The sequence below is a fragment of the Myxocyprinus asiaticus genome, chromosome 16 (genome assembly GCF_019703515.2).
Source record: "Myxocyprinus asiaticus isolate MX2 ecotype Aquarium Trade chromosome 16, UBuf_Myxa_2, whole genome shotgun sequence".
NCBI classification, from domain to species: domain Eukaryota; kingdom Metazoa; phylum Chordata; class Actinopteri; order Cypriniformes; family Catostomidae; genus Myxocyprinus; species Myxocyprinus asiaticus.
Genome location: NC_059359.1, coordinates 27,913,320 through 27,935,312, shown reverse-complemented (window position 1 = coordinate 27,935,312; position 21,993 = coordinate 27,913,320). Strand labels below are relative to the sequence as shown.

General features: G+C 40.6%; 1 protein-coding gene across 1 annotated transcript in view; it reads right to left on the bottom strand.

Annotated features, from left to right (window-relative positions):
- LOC127453955 (ETS domain-containing transcription factor ERF-like) overlaps positions 1–21,993 on the bottom strand; it is a 73,147-nt gene that overhangs the window by 6,652 nt on the left and 44,502 nt on the right. The window contains exons 3-4 of the mRNA XM_051720793.1: positions 1,154–1,269; positions 3–1,030 (exon numbers count right to left, since the gene is read on the bottom strand). Coding sequence (XP_051576753.1) covers positions 3–1,030; positions 1,154–1,269 — 1,144 coding nt within the window. The remainder of the gene's footprint in view (positions 1–2; positions 1,031–1,153; positions 1,270–21,993) is intronic.

Sequence of the window (21,993 nt, the reverse complement as noted above, 5' to 3'; positions counted from 1 at the left end):
ACCTTAATCTTAGGCAGCCCAGCGCTGTTTAGCGAGCCAGTTGAGGAGGAGTTGGACACCAATCCCGATCCGCCGGCTGAACTAAGGTCACTGCCGAATGACAAGGAGGAGCCCAGTCCAGATGTAGATGTGGAGGACAGTGACCCCTGCCTACCCTGACATTGACCCCCCTGAACTTCGCGCTGCTTTCGGCCCAGTGGAGGAGGCTGGAGCTTGAACTTGAAGGGTGAATGGTGCTGGTCCTCCCCCAGGTGGTGGTGCATTGGGTGAGCATGAGGCGGGGGGAGGCTGGAGTGGTGGCTGCTGAGCACAGAGGGCCTATCAGCTGGGCCACGATCACAGGCCTGGGGCCCGGGCATGCCTTTGTCGGGGTGCTGAGGCTGAGGAACGATGATGTTTGGGTAATGGAAGAAGGCACGAGGGCTCAAATGGTAATTGTAGACACTCTGGGTATGAGCCTGCAGGTAGCGTTGCATGTCTTCAGGGTTAAAAGAGAAGATGGAGCCAGGCATGGGCGACAGAGTAGGGGAGGGGCTGTAGGGCAGGTGAGAGCCTGGGGTCATTGAGAGTGCCGGGGAGAGAGGTGGCGCCAACAGACCTGACCCTCCAGTAAATGGTGAGAGAGGCTCGGGATGAACCCTGTGCCCGGCAACCTCTGACACCCGATGACCTCTGTGACCTCCATGTCCACCGTACATCCTGAACATAGCCTCGTGAGACAAACGAGGATGAACTGCACCTCGAAAACCTCCTCCTCCTCTCTCTGCCACTCTTTCTGTCACTCTCTCCTCTGTCGCTCCTCCGTTGCCTTCTTCGATCTCCGAGTTGACGGATGTCCCATCACTGCAGTCGGAGACAGACCCACGGGCTATGCGACGGCCCATCCCGCTGAACATCCCAGGACTGCGCAGCTCCTCACTGCTGGGGGACCGCAGCACCTCAGACACCTGCACGTCTGACGGGGTGGATGGAGGGAACCGGAAATGAGGACCTGTTGGCACTGGTGGAGCACTCTGAGGAACAGCTGCTCCTGCAGAAAGAGAAGCACAGATTAAATGAGTGTTTAGCTGTGTTTTGTATTGTGTAAATAAATATATGTGAGGTGTGTGTGTGTGTGTGTGTGTGTGTGTGTGTGTGTGTGCTTGTCTTGTACCTCCAGACCCCATGTCAATAAAAGGGTAGTTGACCAGGACCAGCTTGTTGAAGTTAAACTTGTAGGTGAAGCGTTTTCCTTTAGTTTTATGTAGAATCCTCTTGTTGTAGTAATACCTGCACAGACACACAGAACACCTATTAGAAAGCATCAAATTTCATTCACTAATACTTGCATACAGTAATTACATGCACAGAAATGGTTCTCACATAAAATTTCCACCAGATTCACAGTTAAACAGGCGAGTACGCACAAATTTGTGTACGCCTGCAGTTAGTAATTAGCATAATACATGCTGAAACCATTTCCATATCAGAGCATTCCACACAACCTCTCCTGTACAGCCATTTGTTACTCTTGGCAAACATCCTGACAGCATGTACAGCAAGATCTTATAAAGTAAAGTCAAGTGTGACATTCTCAAAAGTAGCTGAAACCGTCAATATATACCATCCACAGGGCCGCCCGACCCGGGCTTGGGGGGGCTCAGAAAGGCTGTTCCATATTGTATAGCGCATCTAAACGCGTTCAGAGACGCAGATATGAACACGGAGACAGGGCGCAACAGCGAAAGCCGTGGGGTAGCACACGTTGATGGAATAATGCAAAATGTTACTGTTTCTCTAGTTGAAACACAATAAACAGCTTTTACCTAGGTGTAGACTACACAAAAACAGCTGTAGACTCTGTAAATCAGGATGTAAACTTTTGAACAGGACGATTTGTGTCAATTGTTTTTATTTTGTCTTGTGGGATATATGTAAATATCTGCTATGTAGCTTCTGAAGGGCAGTACTAAATAAAAGAAAGTAATAAATCAGCACTAAATCTCTTATTGTTGTAAAAAAGAGGGGATGCAAACTTATGCACTCAACAATGTGTGTGTGTGTGTGTGTGTATATATATATACACAGTTGCAAATCAAAATGATTCAACCCCCCTGACCAGCAATACAGTCTGGTGATGTGAATTAAAACACATCAACTAAAACCTCAGTAAACAGTCAAAGTAAGTTTTTAATACACATTTGAGTGATTTTGAGAACAAAGAGTTCAGTTTACCCAAATTTTAAAATAAAAAATTACTAATTCTCTCCACAGATGTCATGTCAAAAATATTCAACCCTCAAAGTCTATCATTTGTGGAGCATCCTTTATCCTTAATAACAGCAAATAAACGTTTCAGGTAAATGTTCTCAGGCTTCGGACACCTGTCTATTAGAATTTTTACACATTTCTCATGAGCAAAAGCTTCCAGCTCATTGACATTCTTTGGTTTCTGTGCTGCCACTGCTTCCTTGAAATCCCAACAAAGGTTTGCAATGGGATTTTAATGATGGACTGAAAGGGCTATTTAAGGACATTCCACAACCTATCCCTGAACCAGATTTTGGACAACTTGGATGTATCCTTAGTGTTATTGTCTTGCTGGAAAGTTCAGTGATCACCGAGCTTCAATTTACATGCCAAAAATGGCCTGATACCTGAAAGAATCCATGGTGTCAGTCACCTAGTCAGGATAGCCGTTTCCTGCAGCCGCACAACACCCCCATAACAACACTGACCCACCTCCATGCTTGACTGTGGGGATGGTGTCGTTCTTGTCATCACCTTGTCATCTTACTCCAGACATACTCATGGGTCTAAAACTCATTTTCAATTTAGTGTCATACATCTATAAAACCTTCTTCCAGGACTCCACAGGCTTTTCCTACTTCTTTCCTATTACTTCTTGAATATTCAAGTCAACATTTCCCCTGGTGAAGTTTTGCTTTCTTCCACACCCCAAGAAGGTTGCTGTTTTACCATATTTAAAAAATGTATGAATGGTGCTGCCAACTTTGTCTATTGGAAATTGAAGTGCCTTGGAAATGTACTTTTAGCCATGGCCTTTCTTGTGTAATGAAATAATCTCCTCTATTAGCTTTTGAGACAGCTTATTTTTAATTGCATTTTTGCTTACAACCTATAAACTTAAATTTTAAAACTTAAATAAGTGTCATTGCAGATTGATGACTTAATTTTGTTTTAAAACAATTACTTGTGTAGCCTTACATATTTTAGAAACAGCTGCATGCAATAGGGGTTGAATAATTATGACATGGCTGTATTTTTAGCTATTTAGAAATATTAGGTTATATATTCGCACTATGACTTTGAATGTGTCACTCAACTGATATAGATGTAAAGTTTAAAAATTCTGGGTCATCAGAAAAGCTTACCTTTGTAAATCCTTACTGCATATATATATATACACACACACACACTACATACGCATCATACTGTATATATACTATATATACATGTATATATATATATATATATATATATATATATATATATATATTTGTTTGTTTTAACAGTTTTTCTTTTTCTTTTTTTTGTGTGCAATTTTCTGCATGAAAACATTCACACATAGGTTTTACACCCAAATGCGTACATATAGTGTATGAGACACATTCTCAGATAAGAGTGCAAAGGAATGAAGTATGAATAAGTATATGTTTGCGTACATTTGTCTGTAAACTTGTGTGATGGGAGGTCTTGTCAGGACAGCTCTGGTCACTCTAGTGCCTGTTTATGTAACACTATAACCCACTGATAAATTCTCCTTTCTTAATCCCTTTATATAATCCCATTCTCTCACTCTCTCTTCATATCTATTTACAGTTGAAGTCAGAAGTTTACATACACCTTTGCCAAATACATTTAAACTCAGTTTTTCACAATTCCTGACATTTAATCGTAGAAAACATTCCCTGTCTTAGGTCAGTTAGGATCACTACTTTATTTTAAGAATGTGAAATGTCAGAATAATAGTAGAGAGAATGATTTATTTCAGCTTTTATTTCTTTCATCACATTCCCAGTGGGTCAGAAGTTTACATACACTTTGTTAGTATGTAACATACCTTTGCTTTTAAATTCTTTAATTTGGGTCAAACGTTTTGGGTAGCCTTCCACAAGCTTCATTCAATCAGTTGCTGGAATTTTGGCCCATTCCTCCAGACAGAACTGGTGTAAGGTTTGTAGGCCTCCATGCTCGCACACACTTTTTCAGTTCTGCCCACAAATGTTCTATCAGATTGAGGTCAGGGCTTTGTGATGGAACTCAATGGAACTCAAGATGGCGCCGAGTATGGCTGCTGTGTTGCGAGCTCTGACACAACATTGCAGTTTTTTGTTTGTTTTGTTTACAATTCTTATGTTTTTTGTCTTGGATGTTGTCTGCCTTATTGTCTCCAACAGACAAATGATTTTGGACATTGGTTCTGCAACTGCACACCGTAAACCGGACTTCAAATTCCTCAATGCCGACCCGCTGTTTACAAACACACCAGCGGAGCCCTTTGTCTGGGCAGCCCGGCCATGGAAAAGCAGAAGGAAAAGGGGAAGGAGAGCCGGTGTTCTCATCAGAGTATGACGTCACGCAAATCGACCCCCACTACCCAGTATTCTACTGGCAAATGTTCAGTCTCTGGACAACAAGCTCTACGAGCTGAGAGCGCGGATCTCTTTCCAACGAGAGACAAGGGACTGCTGCATTATCTGCCTTACGGAAACTTGGATGTCTGCTGAGATTCCAGATTCAGCCATCGAACCCGTGGGGTTCTCCGTGCACCGAGCGGACAGAGCGAAAGACCTCTCAGGTAAAAGCAGAGGTGGTAGTGTCTGTTTTATGATCAACAAATCCTGGTGTGATCAGAGGAACGTACATTCTATCAAGTCTTTCTGCTCTCCTGATCTGGAATTTCTCATGCTTCTGTGTTGACCATTCTGGCTACCGAGGGAATTCAAAGCGGTCATTATCACTGCTGTGTACATCCCGCCACAAGCCGACACATACCGGGCACTTAAGGAACTGTATGGGAGTATAAGTGAGCAGGAAACCACGCACCCTGAGGCCGCGTTCATTGTGACCGTAGACTTTAACAAAGCCAATTTCAAATCAATTGCATCAAAATATCACCAACACATCAGTTTCAACACACGAGTGGACCGGGTTTTGGACCACTGCTACTCTCCCTTCCGGGATGGCTACAAATCCCTCCAAGCCCACCATTTCGCAAATCGGACCACTCTTCCATTCTGCTTCTGCCCGTTTACAGGCAGAAACTGAAACAGGAAGCACCAACCCTCAGAACGATCCAGTGCTGGTTGGACCAATCAGATTCTACGCTACAAGAGTGTTTTGATCACGCGGACTGGGAGATGTTCCGGTCCGCCTCTGATGACGACATCAAGGTTTACACTGATAGCGTAACGTGTTTCATCAGAAAGTGCCAGAAGCCATGGATAAATAACGATGTTCATGCGGCACTTGATGCGCGGACCTCCGCTTTTAATTCCGGGAATGCGGAGGAGCATAAACAAGCCAGTTACGCACTCCGCAAAACTATCAGAGCAGCCAAACGCCAGTACAGGGATAAGATTGAAGGACAGTTTAACACCACCAACTCTAGAAGCATGTGGCAGGGAATTAATATCATCACGGACTACAAAGGGAATAAAAACTCCGCCGTGAACACCGCTGCCTCTCTCCTGGATGAGCTAAATATTATTTATGCTTGTTTCGAGGGAAATAACACCGCCCATTGCATCTACACTACACACTGCTCTCTCCCACCTGGAAAAAAGGAACACTTATGTGAGAATGCTGTTTGTAGACTACAACTCAGCATTCAACACCATAGTGCCCTCCAAGCTTGATGTAAAACTCCAGGCTCTGGGCTTAAACAGCTCGCTGTGCAGCTGGATCCTGGACTTCCTGTCAAGCAGACGCCAGGTGGTTAGAATGGGCAGCAACATCTCCTCATCACTGACCCTCAACACTGGAGCCCCACAGGGCTGTGTTCTCAGCCCACTCCTGTATTCCCTGTACACACATGACTGTGTGGCAACACATAGCTCCAACGCCATCATTAAGTTTGCTGATGATATGACAGTGGTAGGTCTGATCACTAGACAATGATGAAACAGCCTACTGAGAGGAGGTGCACACTCTGACACACTGGTGTCAGGAGCACAACCTCTCCCTCAACGTCAGCAAGACAAAGGAGCTTGTGGTGGACTTCAGGAGAAAAGACAGAGAACACAGTCCCATCACCATCAATGGAGCACCGGTGGAGAGAGTCAGCAGCTTCAAGTTCCTCGGTGTCCACATCACTGAGGAACTCACATGGTCCATCCACACTGAGGCCGTCATCAGCGCCTCTTCTTCCTGAGACGGCTGGGGAAGTTTGGAATGAACCGCCACATCCTCACAAGGTTCTATACCAGCACTGTAGAGAGCATCCTGACTGGCTGCATCATTGCCTGGTACGGCAATAGCACCGCCCACATCCGCAAAGCCCTTCAAAGGGTGGTATGAACTGACAGACACATCATCAGAGGTGAGCTTCCCTTCCTCCAGGACATATATACCAGGCGGTATGTGAAAAAAGTTCAGAGGATCATCAGAGACTCCAGCCACCCGAGCCATGGGCTGCTCTCACAGCTACCATCAGGCAGGCGGTATCGCAGCATCAGGACCCGCACCAGCCGACTTCATGACAGCTTCTTCCCCCAAGCAATCAGACTTTTGAACTCTTGATCTCTCACGATCAATATACAGCAGCACTGCACTTTATTAATCTTATTATCTCACACTGGATTGTCATAAATTATATTCTCTCTTAACAACACACTGGCAAAGTGACTATCAATCGACAGCCTGAATGTCAATACAGTACAATACAACCTACTGTACATTTTATATATACTATATATACAATTTTTATTGTATAATGTGTATTCTATATTGTGTATATTGTATACTGTACATTGTATATTATTATTTGTATATTGTGTTGTGTGTAATTATGTGTATATTAGATATGTAAATTGTGTTGTGTAAATCTGATGTTTATTGTAAATTGGTATATGTCTCATCACTGCCATGACTGCTATGTTGCTCGGAACTGCACCCAAGACTTTCACCCACTAAGTGCATATGGTTGTGTATATGGTTGTGTGACAATAAAAGTGATTTGATTTGATGGCCACTCTAATACCTTGACTTTGTTGTCCTTAAGCCATAACTTTGGAGGTATGCTTGGGGTCACTGTCTATTTGGAATACCCATTTGCGTTTGAGCTTTAGCTTCCTGGCTGATGTCTTGAGACTTCAAACATAACGATGGTCATTATGGCCAAACAGTAAAATATTTTTTTTCCAAAAATTAAGATCTTTGTCCCCATGTGCACTTACAAACTGTAGTCTGGCTTTTTTATGGCAGTTTTGGAGCAGTGGCTTCTTCCTTGCTGAGCATCCTTTCAGGTTATGTCGATATAGGACTCGTTTTACTGTGGATATAGATTCTTGTCTACCTGTATCCTCCAGCATCTTCACAAGGTCCATTGCTGTTGTTCTGGGATTGATTTGCACTTTTCGCACCAAACTACATTCATCTCTAGGAGACAAAATTTGTCTCTTTCCTAAGCGGTATGATGGCTGCGTGGTCCCATGGTGTTTATACATGCGTATTATTGTTTGTACAGATGAACGTGGTACCTTCAGGTGTTTGGAAATTGCTCCCAAGGATGAACCAGACTTGTGGTGGTCCACAATTTGTTTTCTGAGGTCTTGGCTGATTTCTTTTGATTTTCCCATAATGTCAAGTAAAGAGGCACTGAGTTTGAAGGTAGGACTTAAAATACATCCAAATGTAAACCTCCAATTCAGTACACCTCCTATCAGAAGCTAATTGGCTAATTGCCTAAAGGCTTGACATAATTTTCTGGAATTTTCCAAGCTGCTTAAAGACACAGTTAACTTAGCGAATGTAAACTTCTGACCCACTGGAATTGTGATATAGTCAATTAAAAGTGAAACAATCTGTCTATAAACAATTGCTGGAAAAATTACTTGTGTCATGCACAAAGTCCTAAATGACTTGCCAAAACTATAGTTTGCTAATATTAAATCTGTGGAGTGGTTAAAAATGTATGTAAATGTCTGACTTCAACTTTATTAATCTTTGTCCTTCCCCAGCTCTTTACATAACATCTCTCTCTTTCTCTCACAACCCTCCATCCATTTATGTAACTCCAATAACATTGCATCTTCTTTACAGATCTGTACAAGAGGGTGAGTGTGTTCAAATCCCCAGTTTCAATGATACGTCTTTCAACTAATAATTTGCAAGTCACAATTCTTTTAAATGCCATGTTTTGGGAAAGATGCTGACACAGAGCTTTTTAAATGCATAGAGGATATATTTACTTACCCTGTACGGCGTGTGTGTTTAGAGTTCAGACAGTCTTATCTGTAGGAGATTAAGTAGAGATAGACAGATACAGACTTGTAGTCAGACCGAGATGTGCGCATGTTTAAAAGTGTTTGAATTGTGGTCAGGATGATTTGACAATGTTCAAAAAGGGTTTTGTTTTCTTGGGTTCAGAAAAGTAGAGTTTTTTCACTACTAAGTGTGTGCACGTCAACCGCCGGACAGGAAAAGCATGGCGCAACAGGCACCACAACATACACTGCTAAATACAACTATTAACAAAAACACAGAGATGTAAGCAGGTAATTAGTGATCATGTGACCCACTGTAACAATCTGAGCCACACAGTGAAAAACAAATATTAGGGCTATAAAATTGTACGTGTACATTTCTGCGATTAACAGTTAACTGTTTAACGAATTAAAAATATAACGCAATTAATGCAGTATTAGCTTTTTTCACCTTCTGAAACTTCATTGTTTCTATTCCTGTGGCTAAAATTGGAATATATAAATATCCAGGAGGTACACGCTGGACTCGACTACACATCCAAGCACAGAAACTGATTGTGTGGTGAAGTGCACGCTTATTTAATATGTGCGCCGCATGTTCCAGGCATAATAAACACGTGAGTGGATTTACTAATTTGATAACTATAATACAATCATTGTACATTTAATGAATTTAATATATTATTTATATTATGTAATATAATATATATTTTCAGGTATTTCCCATAAATAACTTGTGAATGAAGGAAAAACAATGCCTGGGGAAATGGAAAAAATATACAGAAATACATTTCATGCCATTTTGAAGCAAAACAAATAATGGAAAGATGACAGGTTTTGCACTTACATCTCTATACTCTTTGCAAACTTTCTTACAATATACATATTGACATTCAAGACATTTTGATAAAAAACTAATTTCTATAATTTTCGGGACACACTGTTTGTCTCACGCATCCACAAGTGTCTGACTGGCAAGTTTCTAAAAACATTAAAATGTTTAGATGCTGCTAACTGCAGCAGACCTGCTATTTCGCTGGTGTTTCATGCCTTAGTAGCACTCATGGGTGATACTTTTCTTGTTGAGCTTCGCTAATTATTAAATTCCACCATAAGAGATCAAATGACATGTTAAACGTCCCACGCATTTGTGTGTGTGTGTGTGTGTGTGTGTTTGTTTGTGTGTGTGAGTGAGTGAGAAAGAGAGAGCGAGACAGAGAAACAGAGGAAGGATGCAGCGCTGCTGCTTTGATTTTCATCAGCTCCGATTCCGATCAGGTTTTGAAAAATCAAATTTTGGTGTCCAAATTAATATATTCCTTACTACAGTGTTAAGAAAATAACTGAGCTAAATTTTGTATTTAATTAATTGCTGATTTTGAACAAGACACCCCACAAAAATGCTCAAATTAGCTTTCCAGGGGGTCTCCTGTTGCATTCAGGGGGTCTGAGATCCGCTAGATCTCCCGTAATTCACACCATGCACTTAAGTTTATCTTGACAGTAAGGCTTGATATGAATTGAATCTGCCCATTTGATCCTAATATTAAAAAAGTTCACTGAAAAAAGGCAGTAGATTTTGTCCAATTTTTAATTACAGCATGTCCACTGATTTTATGGCATGTAAACATGTACTCTGATGAGCCAAAATATTATGACCACCTGCCTAATATGCTCTTGGTTCTACATGTGCCACAAAAACAGCACCGCCTCACTGAGGTATGGACTCTACAAGACCCCTGAAGGTGTCCTGTGGTATCTGGCACCAAGACATTAGCAGCATATCCTTCAAGTCCTGTAAATTGCAAGGTGGAGCCACCATGGATCAAATTTATTGGTCCAGCACATCCCACAGATGCTCAATCGGATTGGGATCTGGGGAATTTGGAGTCCAGGGCAATACCTTGAACTCTTCACCATGTTCCTCAAACCATTCCCGAACAATGTGTGGCAGGGCGCATTTTCCTGCTGAAAGAGGCCACTGCCATCAGGGAATACCATTTCTATGAAGGGGTGTACCTGGTCTGCAACGTTTAGGTAGGTGGCACGTGTCAAATTGACATCCACATGAATGGCCGGACCCAGGGTTTCCCAGCCGAACATTGCCCAGAGTATCACACTCCCACCACCAACTTGTCGTCTTCCCACAGTGCATCCTGGTGGCATCACTTCCCCAGGTAACCGGCACACACGTACACGGCCGTCCACGAGATGTAAAAGAAAACAGGACTCATCAGACCAGGCGAACTTCTTCTACTGCTCCAAGGTCCAGTTCTGATGCTCGCGTGCCTATTGAAGGTGCTTTCGATGGTAGACAGGGGTCATCATGTGCACTCTGACTGGTCTGCGGCTACAAAGCCCCATAGGCAGCAGGATGTGATGCACTATGTGTTGTGACACATTTCTCCCGTAACCATCTTTAAAATTTTCTGTGACTTGTGCCACAGTAGACCTTCTGTCGGTACGGACCAGATGGGATAGCCCTCGTTGCCCTGGCGCATCAATGAGCATTGGGCGCCCAACACCCTGTCTCCGGATTGTGGTTTGCCCCTCCTCGGACAACTGTCAATAGGTACTCACCACTGCTGACTGGGAGCACCCCACAAGCCTTGCCGTTTCAGATATGCTCTAACCCAGTCGTCTGGCCATAACAATTTGGTCCTTGTCAAAGTCGCTCAGGTCTTTACTCCTGCCCATTTCTCATGCTTTTAACCTGTTGACTACAAGAACTGATTGTTCGCTTACCATCTAAATCTACCCAGACCTTGACATGTGGCCTTGTTAGGAGATGATCAACATTATTCGCTTCACTTGTGAGTGGTCATAATGTTTTGGCTCATCGTGTACTTGTTTTAAAGATTTATACCTGTAAAAATGTGTCTAATGAATATTTTTTCATATACATTTTTAAATAAACTTAATGATGACTATCTGATTTCTTCAAAGTTTTTTGAGACAAAGTATAAATACATTATTTATGAAAAAATTATATATTATTATAAATTATATATTAATGTTTGTTTTAATGTACCATGTACCGTGATTAATTAAAGAAAACTGTGCATTTAATTAATTATGTTTTTTATTAAATTCACAGTCCTGATAAAAATACTTAAGACAGCTGTGGATAAGCATACCTACCAAATACACCAGCAGCGGCAGCAGTGTTTGCATGGATAGACATCCAGTTCACACAATTTACTTATTTCTGCACTGTTTGGCTGGAGGCAATAACCTGAGCTATCTGATGTATCACGGATGAGAACGTAGAGATGATATGAATGGATGCTCTAATGATGACATCCTGGTCTGTGATGTACAAATCAACAGGCTGAGCAAAGTAATGCTTATTTTTACTTCTGGAAAATTCCACAAAAAGAGAACAAAATAGAGCTTGAAACTCTCAAAACATAAATATCTTCTCCATCATTTGATGAATTTCTACTGCCATGATTGATATCAAATGTACACAAACATTTCTTTTGAATAAAAATTGGTTTACCGCCTGCTTTCCTTGGGCAGTAATAGAGCAATTTTAATTTTGCCTGGCATGGCATGGAGCTTTGTGAAAAAAGTGCAATCTATAATGAGTTTAATTTACACAGATAGAAGTGTGTATGCGTGGGGAGGAATACAATGACAATTTAAATACTCAAGAAGCAGCGCTTTTTCAGTGCTGATTTCGCCTGCTTAACTAGATTGCGGATGGTTAGTGAATAAAGCAGGTTTTTGCGCTGAAATACAGCATAACATGGCAAAATTGTTTCGTTAATTCGCCTGAAAGTTTTTTTTCCCTTATTCAACATATGGTGTGTGAAAGGAGAAGGTTCATATTCAGAAAATCAGTTTAATAGATACAGTAAAAATGGGGTTTATGTCTAAAAATGGGGTTTTCTCACAAAAAATGGGGTTTGTGTCTCTAATAATAAAGAAAGACATGGAACACCAAAGTGTACCGTATTCATGGATTGTGCCTTCTATGAGTGTCAGAGACGGCTGGCTCTTAGAAAAAGACGCACTGTGACTCTAGATGTTTTCTGAATAGAGAGGCTGGTTTCTCAGGCACAGGTTAAACCTCCTTGAAATACAATGCCCTTTTGATGATGAAAACCAGTCTATAATTATACAATTATATCTAAACTGATGCTCAAATTCTGCACTTTTCTGAGCGACAATCTTGTATAAAACAAGTGAGTGAGTACCTGCTTAATTGTTACTTTTCTGAAGCAAAAGTGACAATTTCATTGGTCAAAAAAGTTTTTAAGCTCTATCACACAGATCAGCATGAGAAAGCTATGCCCCCCCTCCCCAAACACACTTTAAAGAGCATCTGAACTGACTTCAAAGCAGAAGAAAGTATTCTTTGAGCATCTGCATCTAGTGGCAATAACCCTCCATCTGTTACACACACATATGTGCACATACAGGCTGGTCTAACAGAAACAATAAGTTCTGACCAACATTCCCTGAGATTAAGAGATGAAATGACTAAATTGTAACAGAAACAATTAGACACACATTCCCTTTGTTGAATTAATGATTTTAGGTGGTATAGTCAAGCAGGTTTCCAGGAAACAATCAGATTTTACTGAGTTAGGACTTGGATTAAACGGCAGATTATTAAAAGCTCTCAGAGTAAATATTCTGTAACTGACGGGAATATAGGAGCTAAAAAAAAAAAACACTGCAGCGATTCCTGGTATTCAAAAATCAGATCTGAACAACTGATTTATAAAAGAGATAAAATGAGGAAGACAAAGGGAGAGAGAGAGAAAAGGAGAGGGAGGATTATCAGTCAGAACAAATTTACATAGAGGTACATGGTGCTGGTGTTCCTGTCATGTGTGTATTTGTTGCACTATATGAGGGGCACATTTCAGAAAATTACGTCAAATTTCTGAATAAATCAAAAAAAAAAAATGTTTATGTCCTCATGAATTTCTGAAAACAACATCAAAACTTTCGGAAAATATCCTCACAAATTTTAAAAAAAAAATATCCTCACAAATTTCTATATATTCACTATATTGCCAAAAGTATTCGCTCACCCATCCAAATAATTGAATTCAGGTGTTCCAATCACTTCCATGGCCACAGGTGTATAAAATAAAGCACCTAGGCATGCAGACTGCTTCTACAAACATTTGTGAAAGAATGGGCCGCTCTCAGGAGCTCAGTGAATTCCAGCGTGGTACTGTGATAGGATGCCACCTGTGCAACAAGTCCAGTCGTGAAATTTCCTCGCTACTAAATATTCCACAGTCAACTGTCAGTGGTATTATAACAAAGTGGAAGTGATTGGGAATGACAGCAACTCAGCCATGAAGTGGTAGGCCACGTAAAATGACAGAGTGGGGTCAGCGGATGCTGAGGCGCATAGTGCGCAGAGGTCGCCAACTTTCTCCAAAGTCAGTCGCTACGGACCTCCAAAGTTCATGTGGCCTTCAGATTAGCTCAAGAACAGTGCGTAGAGAACTTCATGGAATGGGTTTCCATGGCCGAGCAGCTGCATCCAAGCCATACATCACCAAGTGCAATGCAAAGCGTCGGATGCAGTGGTGTAAAGCACGCCGCCACTGAACTCTAGAGCAGTCGAGACGCGTTCTCTGGAGTGACGAATCACGCTTCTCCATCTGGCAATCTGATGGACGAGTCTGGGTTTGGCGGTTGCCAGGAGAACGGTACTTGTCTGACTGCATTGTGCCAACTGTGAAGTTTGGTGGAGGGGGGGATTATGGTGTGGGGTTGTTTTTCAGGAGCTGGGCTTGGCCCCTTAGTTCCAGTGAAAGGAACTCTGAATGCTTCAGCATACCAAGAGATTTTGGACAATTCCATGCTCCCAACTTTGTGGGAACAGTTTGGGGATGGCCCCTTCCTGTTCCAACATGACTGCGCACCAGTGCACAAAGCAAGGTCCATAAAGACATGGATGAGCGAGTTTGGTGTGGAAGAACTTGACTGGCCTGCACAGAGTCCTGACCACAACCCGATAGAGCACCTTTGGGATGAATTAGAGCGAAGACTGCGAGCCAGGCCTTCTCGTCCAACATCAGTGTCTGACCTCACAAATGCGCTTCTGGAAGAATGGTCAAAAATTCCCATAAACACACTCCTAAACCTTGTGGAAAGCCTTCCCAGAAGAGTTGAAGCTGTTATAGCTGCAAAGGGTGGGCCGACGTCATATTAAACCCTATGGATTAAGAATGGGATGTCACTTAAGTTCATATGCATCTAAAGGCAGATGAGCGGATACTTTTGGCAATATAGTGTATATCCTCACACATGTCGGCAAATATCCTCACAAATATCTGAAAATAACATCAAAATTGTCTGAAAAATATCCTAACGAATTGTCTGAAAATAACATCAAAACTGTCTGAAAATATCCTCATTCAATTCTGAAAATATTTTCATGAATTTCTGAAAATATCCTCACAAATTTCTGAAAATATCCTCACACATTTCTGAAAATAACATCAAAACTCTCTGAAAATATTTTCATTAATTTCTGAAAATATCCTCACAAACAAACAACAAAACGATTGTGCAAACAGACTCCCAAAGCAGATCTATAATATAAAAAATGTATATAATTCAAGCCAACAGAGATTGGCTACTTTGTAGATTGGTGTGCCAAACCTTTTTTTTTATTTTATTTTTTATTTTTTATTTTTTTTATGCAAGATGTATTTTTTTCACGAACAAGTTCCACATGACCTACCCATTTCTGTTTAGAACTTAAATATGGGAAAACAGACCATGGAAATAAAATATTTTTGCAAAAAATATCTGCCCATCAATATTGTTTATTGAGGATGAGTTATATTCATGGTTAAACAATTAAATAGAGATACAAAAGCAATTTTATTTGGCTGTTGTTTTTTTAAACATTACTTACATGCAACACGGAATACAATATTAACAGTATTTGAGGCAAGATATTTTCACTCTCTTGTGTTAAACTGCAGCACTGTTGAACTTGTGCTACATACTGCTCAGATAGTCAAAGCTAATCGCTTACCACGTACCATGTAAAATGCCCTTAATCATCTGGACATTCAGTTCTTTCTTGAGTAAACACTGTTAATAATTTCACATGTGAATAATAGCTGTTATTCGTTCAGGTAAGGCCATTTCATATTGTTTCTGCAGGGCGCGAGACATGCGTGTGTCTTTAATGGCAGGGACACGCTGAGCTTCGGTCTGGATTCAGTCCTATATTGCAAACAACTATGTAGATAAATAGGTTTGGAGTGCATTCCAATGTTGTTGTTCTTCCCCTTTGCTGAGTTCAGTGTGTCCTGAACGGAAACAAAAGGCTCAGCTTCTCTCACACATCTGAACGCGCAGCACCGCAAATCGCATGCAGTGAATTTACCGTGCTGTGTCCGGCGGGTCTATGAAAACTGGATGTCATCTTTTCAAGTGCTGTTGCATTGCTAAAGTGATGCTATGGTTTTTCAGGTCGACTGCATTGTTTTTCACATCTAAATTAAAGTGCTCTCACATAGCTGAGACCTCTTGTTGTTATGTGTTCGGACCCTCGTCCGTGGACCGCATCACTTCCGCCTTATTTTCGATTTGTCGATTCGGTTGTTTTGTAATCGAGGAATTTTTTTAATCGAGTAATCAAATTAAATAGAGTAATCGTGACAGCCCTAGAAAATATCCTCACAAATCTGAAAATATCTTCATGAATATCTGAAATTTTGAAAAATCAACATAAGTTTACAGATTTGAGTTTGTGGGACGAGACAGAGAGAGGCAGGAGGGCACAGACAGAGTGAAGTGAAGTGATGGGGTGGGGTGCGAGTGGGCCGCCGTGGCTCTAGGGCGGATGGTAACAGAACAGTGAGATCCACTCCATCCATAAGCTCTATTGAGAATCCAGAGATAAACATCATGTTTTGTATGCTGTGTGTGTTAGTGCATGTCAGTGTTGCATTAGTGTGTGTGTGTGTGTATCTCCACCCACTGAGCTAATAAAGAGCTCATTCTGTCCCTGACAATAAGACACAAGACTGCCCTCAAATACACACACACACACACACACACACACACACACGAACATGTCGTCATCCACCTCCAAACAAAGAGAGCTGTTGTAGGACAAGGCCTCTGACCCACTCTTTCCACAAGTACACACACACACACACATACGCACACACATAGAGTCAATCTTAATCAAATCTCCAAAGAGTGAAGAAGGAATCACGGCCAGCCACTTCAATCAACGGCAGATCAGCTGTGATGCTGATGACTGTATCGAGAGCATCTCACATTAAAATAATAACATCACGGACACGTTTAAAATGACGGCGGATGACAGAGATGCCCCTTGACTTTCTGTAAGTACTAGAGGTTGGGGGGCATTTTAAAGTATTGTGATTTTTTTTCTCACAATACAGTATCAATATCCAAACAGTAAGAATTGATATGATCAACACTCATAGCACGTATGTGAGAAGGCAAAACATTTTATGGCATTAGATCCACACAAACCCTCAGATTATTTCTATTAGATAAAAATAAAGAATAAGGTAAAAATACAAATCTATAAAGTTGGTACCGTGTCAGAAATTAACTTTTTGTTTTTTTATTAAGGAGCAAAATTTGCCCCATGTAATTGATTTTCAGAGGCATTTTTATCTTTATGAGGGCATATTTTTTCTAACCATATTTAAGCTTAATCAATTTATTAAAATTAATTTTCAATCTGAGTAATTAGGCTGATACCTTTAAAATGTTACCAGCATCAACTTATATTTTGTATGATAATATATTTAACTAGGTCTACTCTAGAATAAAACATCTTTATACATAAAACATAAATAAAACAAATTCATTACGAATTTAGGGAGCATTTTAGTCAATTTAAGTGGCATTTTTCATCTCTTCGATGAAGTTTAGCACTCGAACTAGTCAAATATATAATAGTTTGAATCAAAATACACTTTTATAATGTATTGTTGCCCAGATATAAATATAATATTGTATCGCCAGGACTCTCTTGAATCCAACTCACTAGTTACAGTAGTTAGTACATTCAGAACAAAAAGGGGAAACACAGTTTGAGGGAAGAAAAGGGGAACTTGATACATTCTAAATGATCACAATATTAAAATGGCACCAAGATAGCTTAGCAAAGGAAAAACTATTAACATGTAACCACAGTGGATTTAAAATAATTATTGAGCTTTATTGAGTCCTATAGTTGAGTTTGTCCCAATATGGGACAGTTTTGACGAGAGTGGGATGTGATTTGGTAAGAGAGGAATGTTTAGCTGGGCGTCCATCATGTGCCTAACCAGACAGTAAAGGTGGAATATTTCTGTGTCCTGATGTTCTATGGAACATCAACAGTGGACAATAGAATTTTTTTGGAATTTCCACACACGCGTGTGTGTGGCAGGAAAGAGATGAGCTCAAGTCCCAGCAGGCCATCCACAGCAGAACATAACTGAAACAACACCCTAACTCTGCCAGAATCAAGTCAGATTCCAGTCTAGATTAAAGCAGTAATCCAGATTTCAATACATGCCACAGAGTGGCCAAGAAATGTCTGAAAAGAGGCGTTTGTTCTGGAATAATGGGACGTTACAAGAGTGCAGGGTTAAATGTGAAAACCCTGTTATGATTTCTAAAGTGTCAGACTGAAGGTATGAATCAGATGGAGGAGTTGAGTGTGGGATTGTGGGGTAGGGAGGCAGCGTAGATGTGGAGGAATGGTGGTGAGTCACCAACATCATGAGAGACAACAGAGGAGAGAAGAGAAGGAAATAAAAGAAGAGAGGAACAGGATGAGACTGGAAAGGAGTGAGGAGAGAGAAGAAAGGATAATAGATGTTAGAGTAGACGGCATATTTAATTTCATGTTGCTGAAATATAAGTACAGTGTTTTCAATATGTCGTACTGTCTTACAGAAATGTTCCGGGTTTAAATAAATTGAAATCTTCGGCATGCTGTCGATTATAAAAAAACAATTTCAGCTCATCCCTCAGTTTGTAAAAACACACAAAAATTGTGTTATTAGTACTTCTCTTACAATGGAAGTCTATGGGGCATTGCACTTGAATAAACCTTAAAATACACACGGTTTTGACTTGAACATCATTCGTGTTAACATGAGACTTGTGTGATAAAATCACTTAGTAACCGTCTGTGTAAAGTATTGTATTCAATATTTCAACTCCTGTCATGACCATGTAAAGTTGGTAATCCATGCAAAAATACCAGAAAGCCACGGGTTACAAAGAGAAAACAATCCACCCAAAACATGGATGTGAATCCACACTTCATCAGCATAGAATAGTAGTCCCACCACTAATAGCCCTTTTCCAAGGACATGGTTCGGGGGCGGGTTCAGGGGTGGAAAAACTGGTTCCGCATCGGACCCAAAAGCTTGCTGGTCTCTATGCAGGAACAGATTACGTCAGGGGTGGTGGGCGGGATTATGTTTCGTCAATCAGGTAAAATTGACCAAACAACAACAGTATCTACCGTCTGCAACAAGGAATAATTTATCACTCTATAACAAAAATAAAAACCCCTCAGATATCAAAAGCGTTGAGGAAATGCGGACAAAACGAGCACTCTACTTGCAAAATGGTCTGCTATGGAGATCGGAGATGAACTAGAGATTGCAAAGGAAAAATAGTCTACGAGAAGATAAACCAGCCGAGCACAGGCTTGGCACACGACCCATCGCCATTTCGGTGGAAAAGGGGCTAACTGTGTAACTCTGTGTCAGTACTTGCTTTGTTATGTGAGATGGTGAAAGTCACATAAAATTAAGGCAGCAATAGCTTTGCTTCACAGTGACACTTCTTCCAAACACAACACGTGAGGAAAAATACACAAATTTTTAGCAAAAAATCTAGTTTAAATAATAAAGGCATGTTTTCAACATGTTTTTCATTAAATGAAAAGGAAGAAAGATATTTCCTTATTTACATAAAAATACCTAATAATGAATGCCAATATTCAAGCTACTAACATACAGTATATTTTCTATTAAAACATTTTAATACTTTAAGAATTCAAAAAATGCCACTTGGACACTTCCATGAACATTTCTTAGTAATGAGACAAGCAAATCATCAAATCAGAATTATTCATTGAAACGGACAGTTTGAAGTGATTAACTGAAATGAATCGAATTGAGTAAATCTCTGCCTTAACGCTTTCATACTTGCAAAGTCACGATACAAGAAAAGATTGCAAAACTTGATAGTCTATAAAACCTAATGGCAAATTAAAAAGCTCATCAGACTCATTGTGAATATACTGTGAATATTCAATATTTTATTTGCCCAGCCAAAGTGACGTCATATGCCTGTGAACAGTTTACATTTCACTCATGATGCTTTCTATTTACAAGAGAATACATTTAAGGCAAAAAAATCGAATCTGTTAAAAACAGAGCTAAAAATAGAACAGGAAAGAAACTGAGAGAAATAAAGAAGAGTATAACTTGGATTATCCAACATTAGTGGTGGAGCTTTTAAGATGATGTTTATTTCCTCTGGATAACTGACATAAAAAACAGACTAATGCGCACTCACGGTTAATCCCTCACTATGCTGCTAACATGAGATCTCTTCAATGTTTGCAATCATGCAATCTCTTAAATCACGTTGTTGTCATTTCCTAATGAAAGCTCCAACTGTCTCCATACTGCACTGAATTACGTGATGTGATTCCTTAAATCCATTCCTTTAACACAACACTGAAAATTACATGCTATTGCTGCATAGTCTGGCTTAAGTCTGTAATCAGCAGTACGCATAGAGGCCTCTCCACTAAAGCCCAAAATATACTTCGATTTTAAGGCTCAGCGTCTGCATACAGTCGAATGTGAGCCTGTCAAAGTATACTACATATGACTGTGCACATACACAGGCGGTTGCCACATGGCTCATACGACTGCTATGAGACAATGGACTATTTCTCTTCAGGAGTTTAGACCCATAAAGATGACTTATTAGTCTTTCAGACTTGAGTTATACAAATGCAGGTACCTCCTGACCTCCATACATAGCACTCTTGACTTGCACATCTGCTGTTGTTGTTTTTTACCTTCATCTCCTGATGTTTAGCTGCGGCTAAATCTTCTAGCTCTTCTTCATGACAGCACCGGCTTAAATGTCACCTAGTGGACCCACTAATTAGTGCAAATAATTCCAGGCGCAAGAACATTCTGCGCATTCAAAGATGCACGGTTAACCCCAAAGTATTCGGTCAGACGTGAACGCTGTGCGTGACGCAAATCCCATTATCAGCAGAGTGCTAAACCACTTAACGCACGCAGCCTGATTTTTCTAACCGTGTGTCTTTGAAAACGCAGAATGCGCCTGGAATTATTTGCACTAATTATTCAGTCCATAAGGTGGCAACATTCACATTTAAGCCGTTGCTGTCATGAAGCGTTAGAAGAAGATGTAATGGCACTAAACATCAGGAGATGAAGGTAAAAACAATAAAAGTGGATGATGTGCAAGTCAAGAGCGTGTGTGTGAGGAGAACTGGAGATAAATGCATTTGTCTAATTTGAGTCTTGAAGAATAAAAAGACATCTTTATGGGTCTAAGCTCCTGAAGAGGAATAATCCGGTGTCTCGTAGCAGTCGTAGCACGCACCTGTGAAATCGCTTGGCAAGCAAATTTTTTCCCCATGTTGATGTATTTCCTAATTAAACTAATTTGAGCGTGATATATTGAATGAATTTTAAAAAATTGCCATAGGCTTTAACTGTGTCACATTCATGAACCATAATTTGCTCCTTGCTGGTCAGTTGGAGGTGGTGTTAGTTGGGGGACATTCTCATTATAGAAAGCATTTGGTTGGACAAAACGTCTGTGTAGTGCAAGATTGAATGCATGATTGATTATTTCCAGCTCTGACCCCTTGTGTGGTGTAATTCAGCTGACTTATAGTGAGTCCCGAGAAGACTCTAAAATATAGACAAAGTGGGATCACTCTCCATCCACTTTGAGGATCAACACTGATCTGCTAAAGAGGGTAAGTCAGGGACGAAAATAAAGGTATGCATGAACAAATGAGGATCAGGTCAAAAAGTGTAGACTAAATCTGTTGGCTGCTCCTCTGCCAGCCAGCATTTAGAATACAATCACCTGTCTGTCCTCTAATTAGATGAGCTCCTGCATAGGTAAATGGACAGGGATTACAGAGAGATCAGACTTCACACAGTCATAGCTCTCCAGCGGCAGGGTCAATCCCATAACACAACACAAGAGCCATTCAGTATGCTTGCCTCTGTTGCACTACATTTAGACTGAGTAGAAATAGGCCTTAGTCTTCATTGGTCAAACTAAAACTGTCTCAGGATTTCAGCTTTTACATAGTGAATGATTAAGGGGTTGGACATGCTTAAGATAGAACAGGTTTTGTAATTATCAGCTTTTTCAGATGCAATGAGGTGGTGTGGCTTAGGAGTGATAGTTCTGGCCTTGTAACTGAAAGGTCATAAGTTCAAATCTCACAAATTGTGATCCATAAGCTATTTCCATTGTACCCTGTAAACTTAAAGCCAGGTTGCTTAAG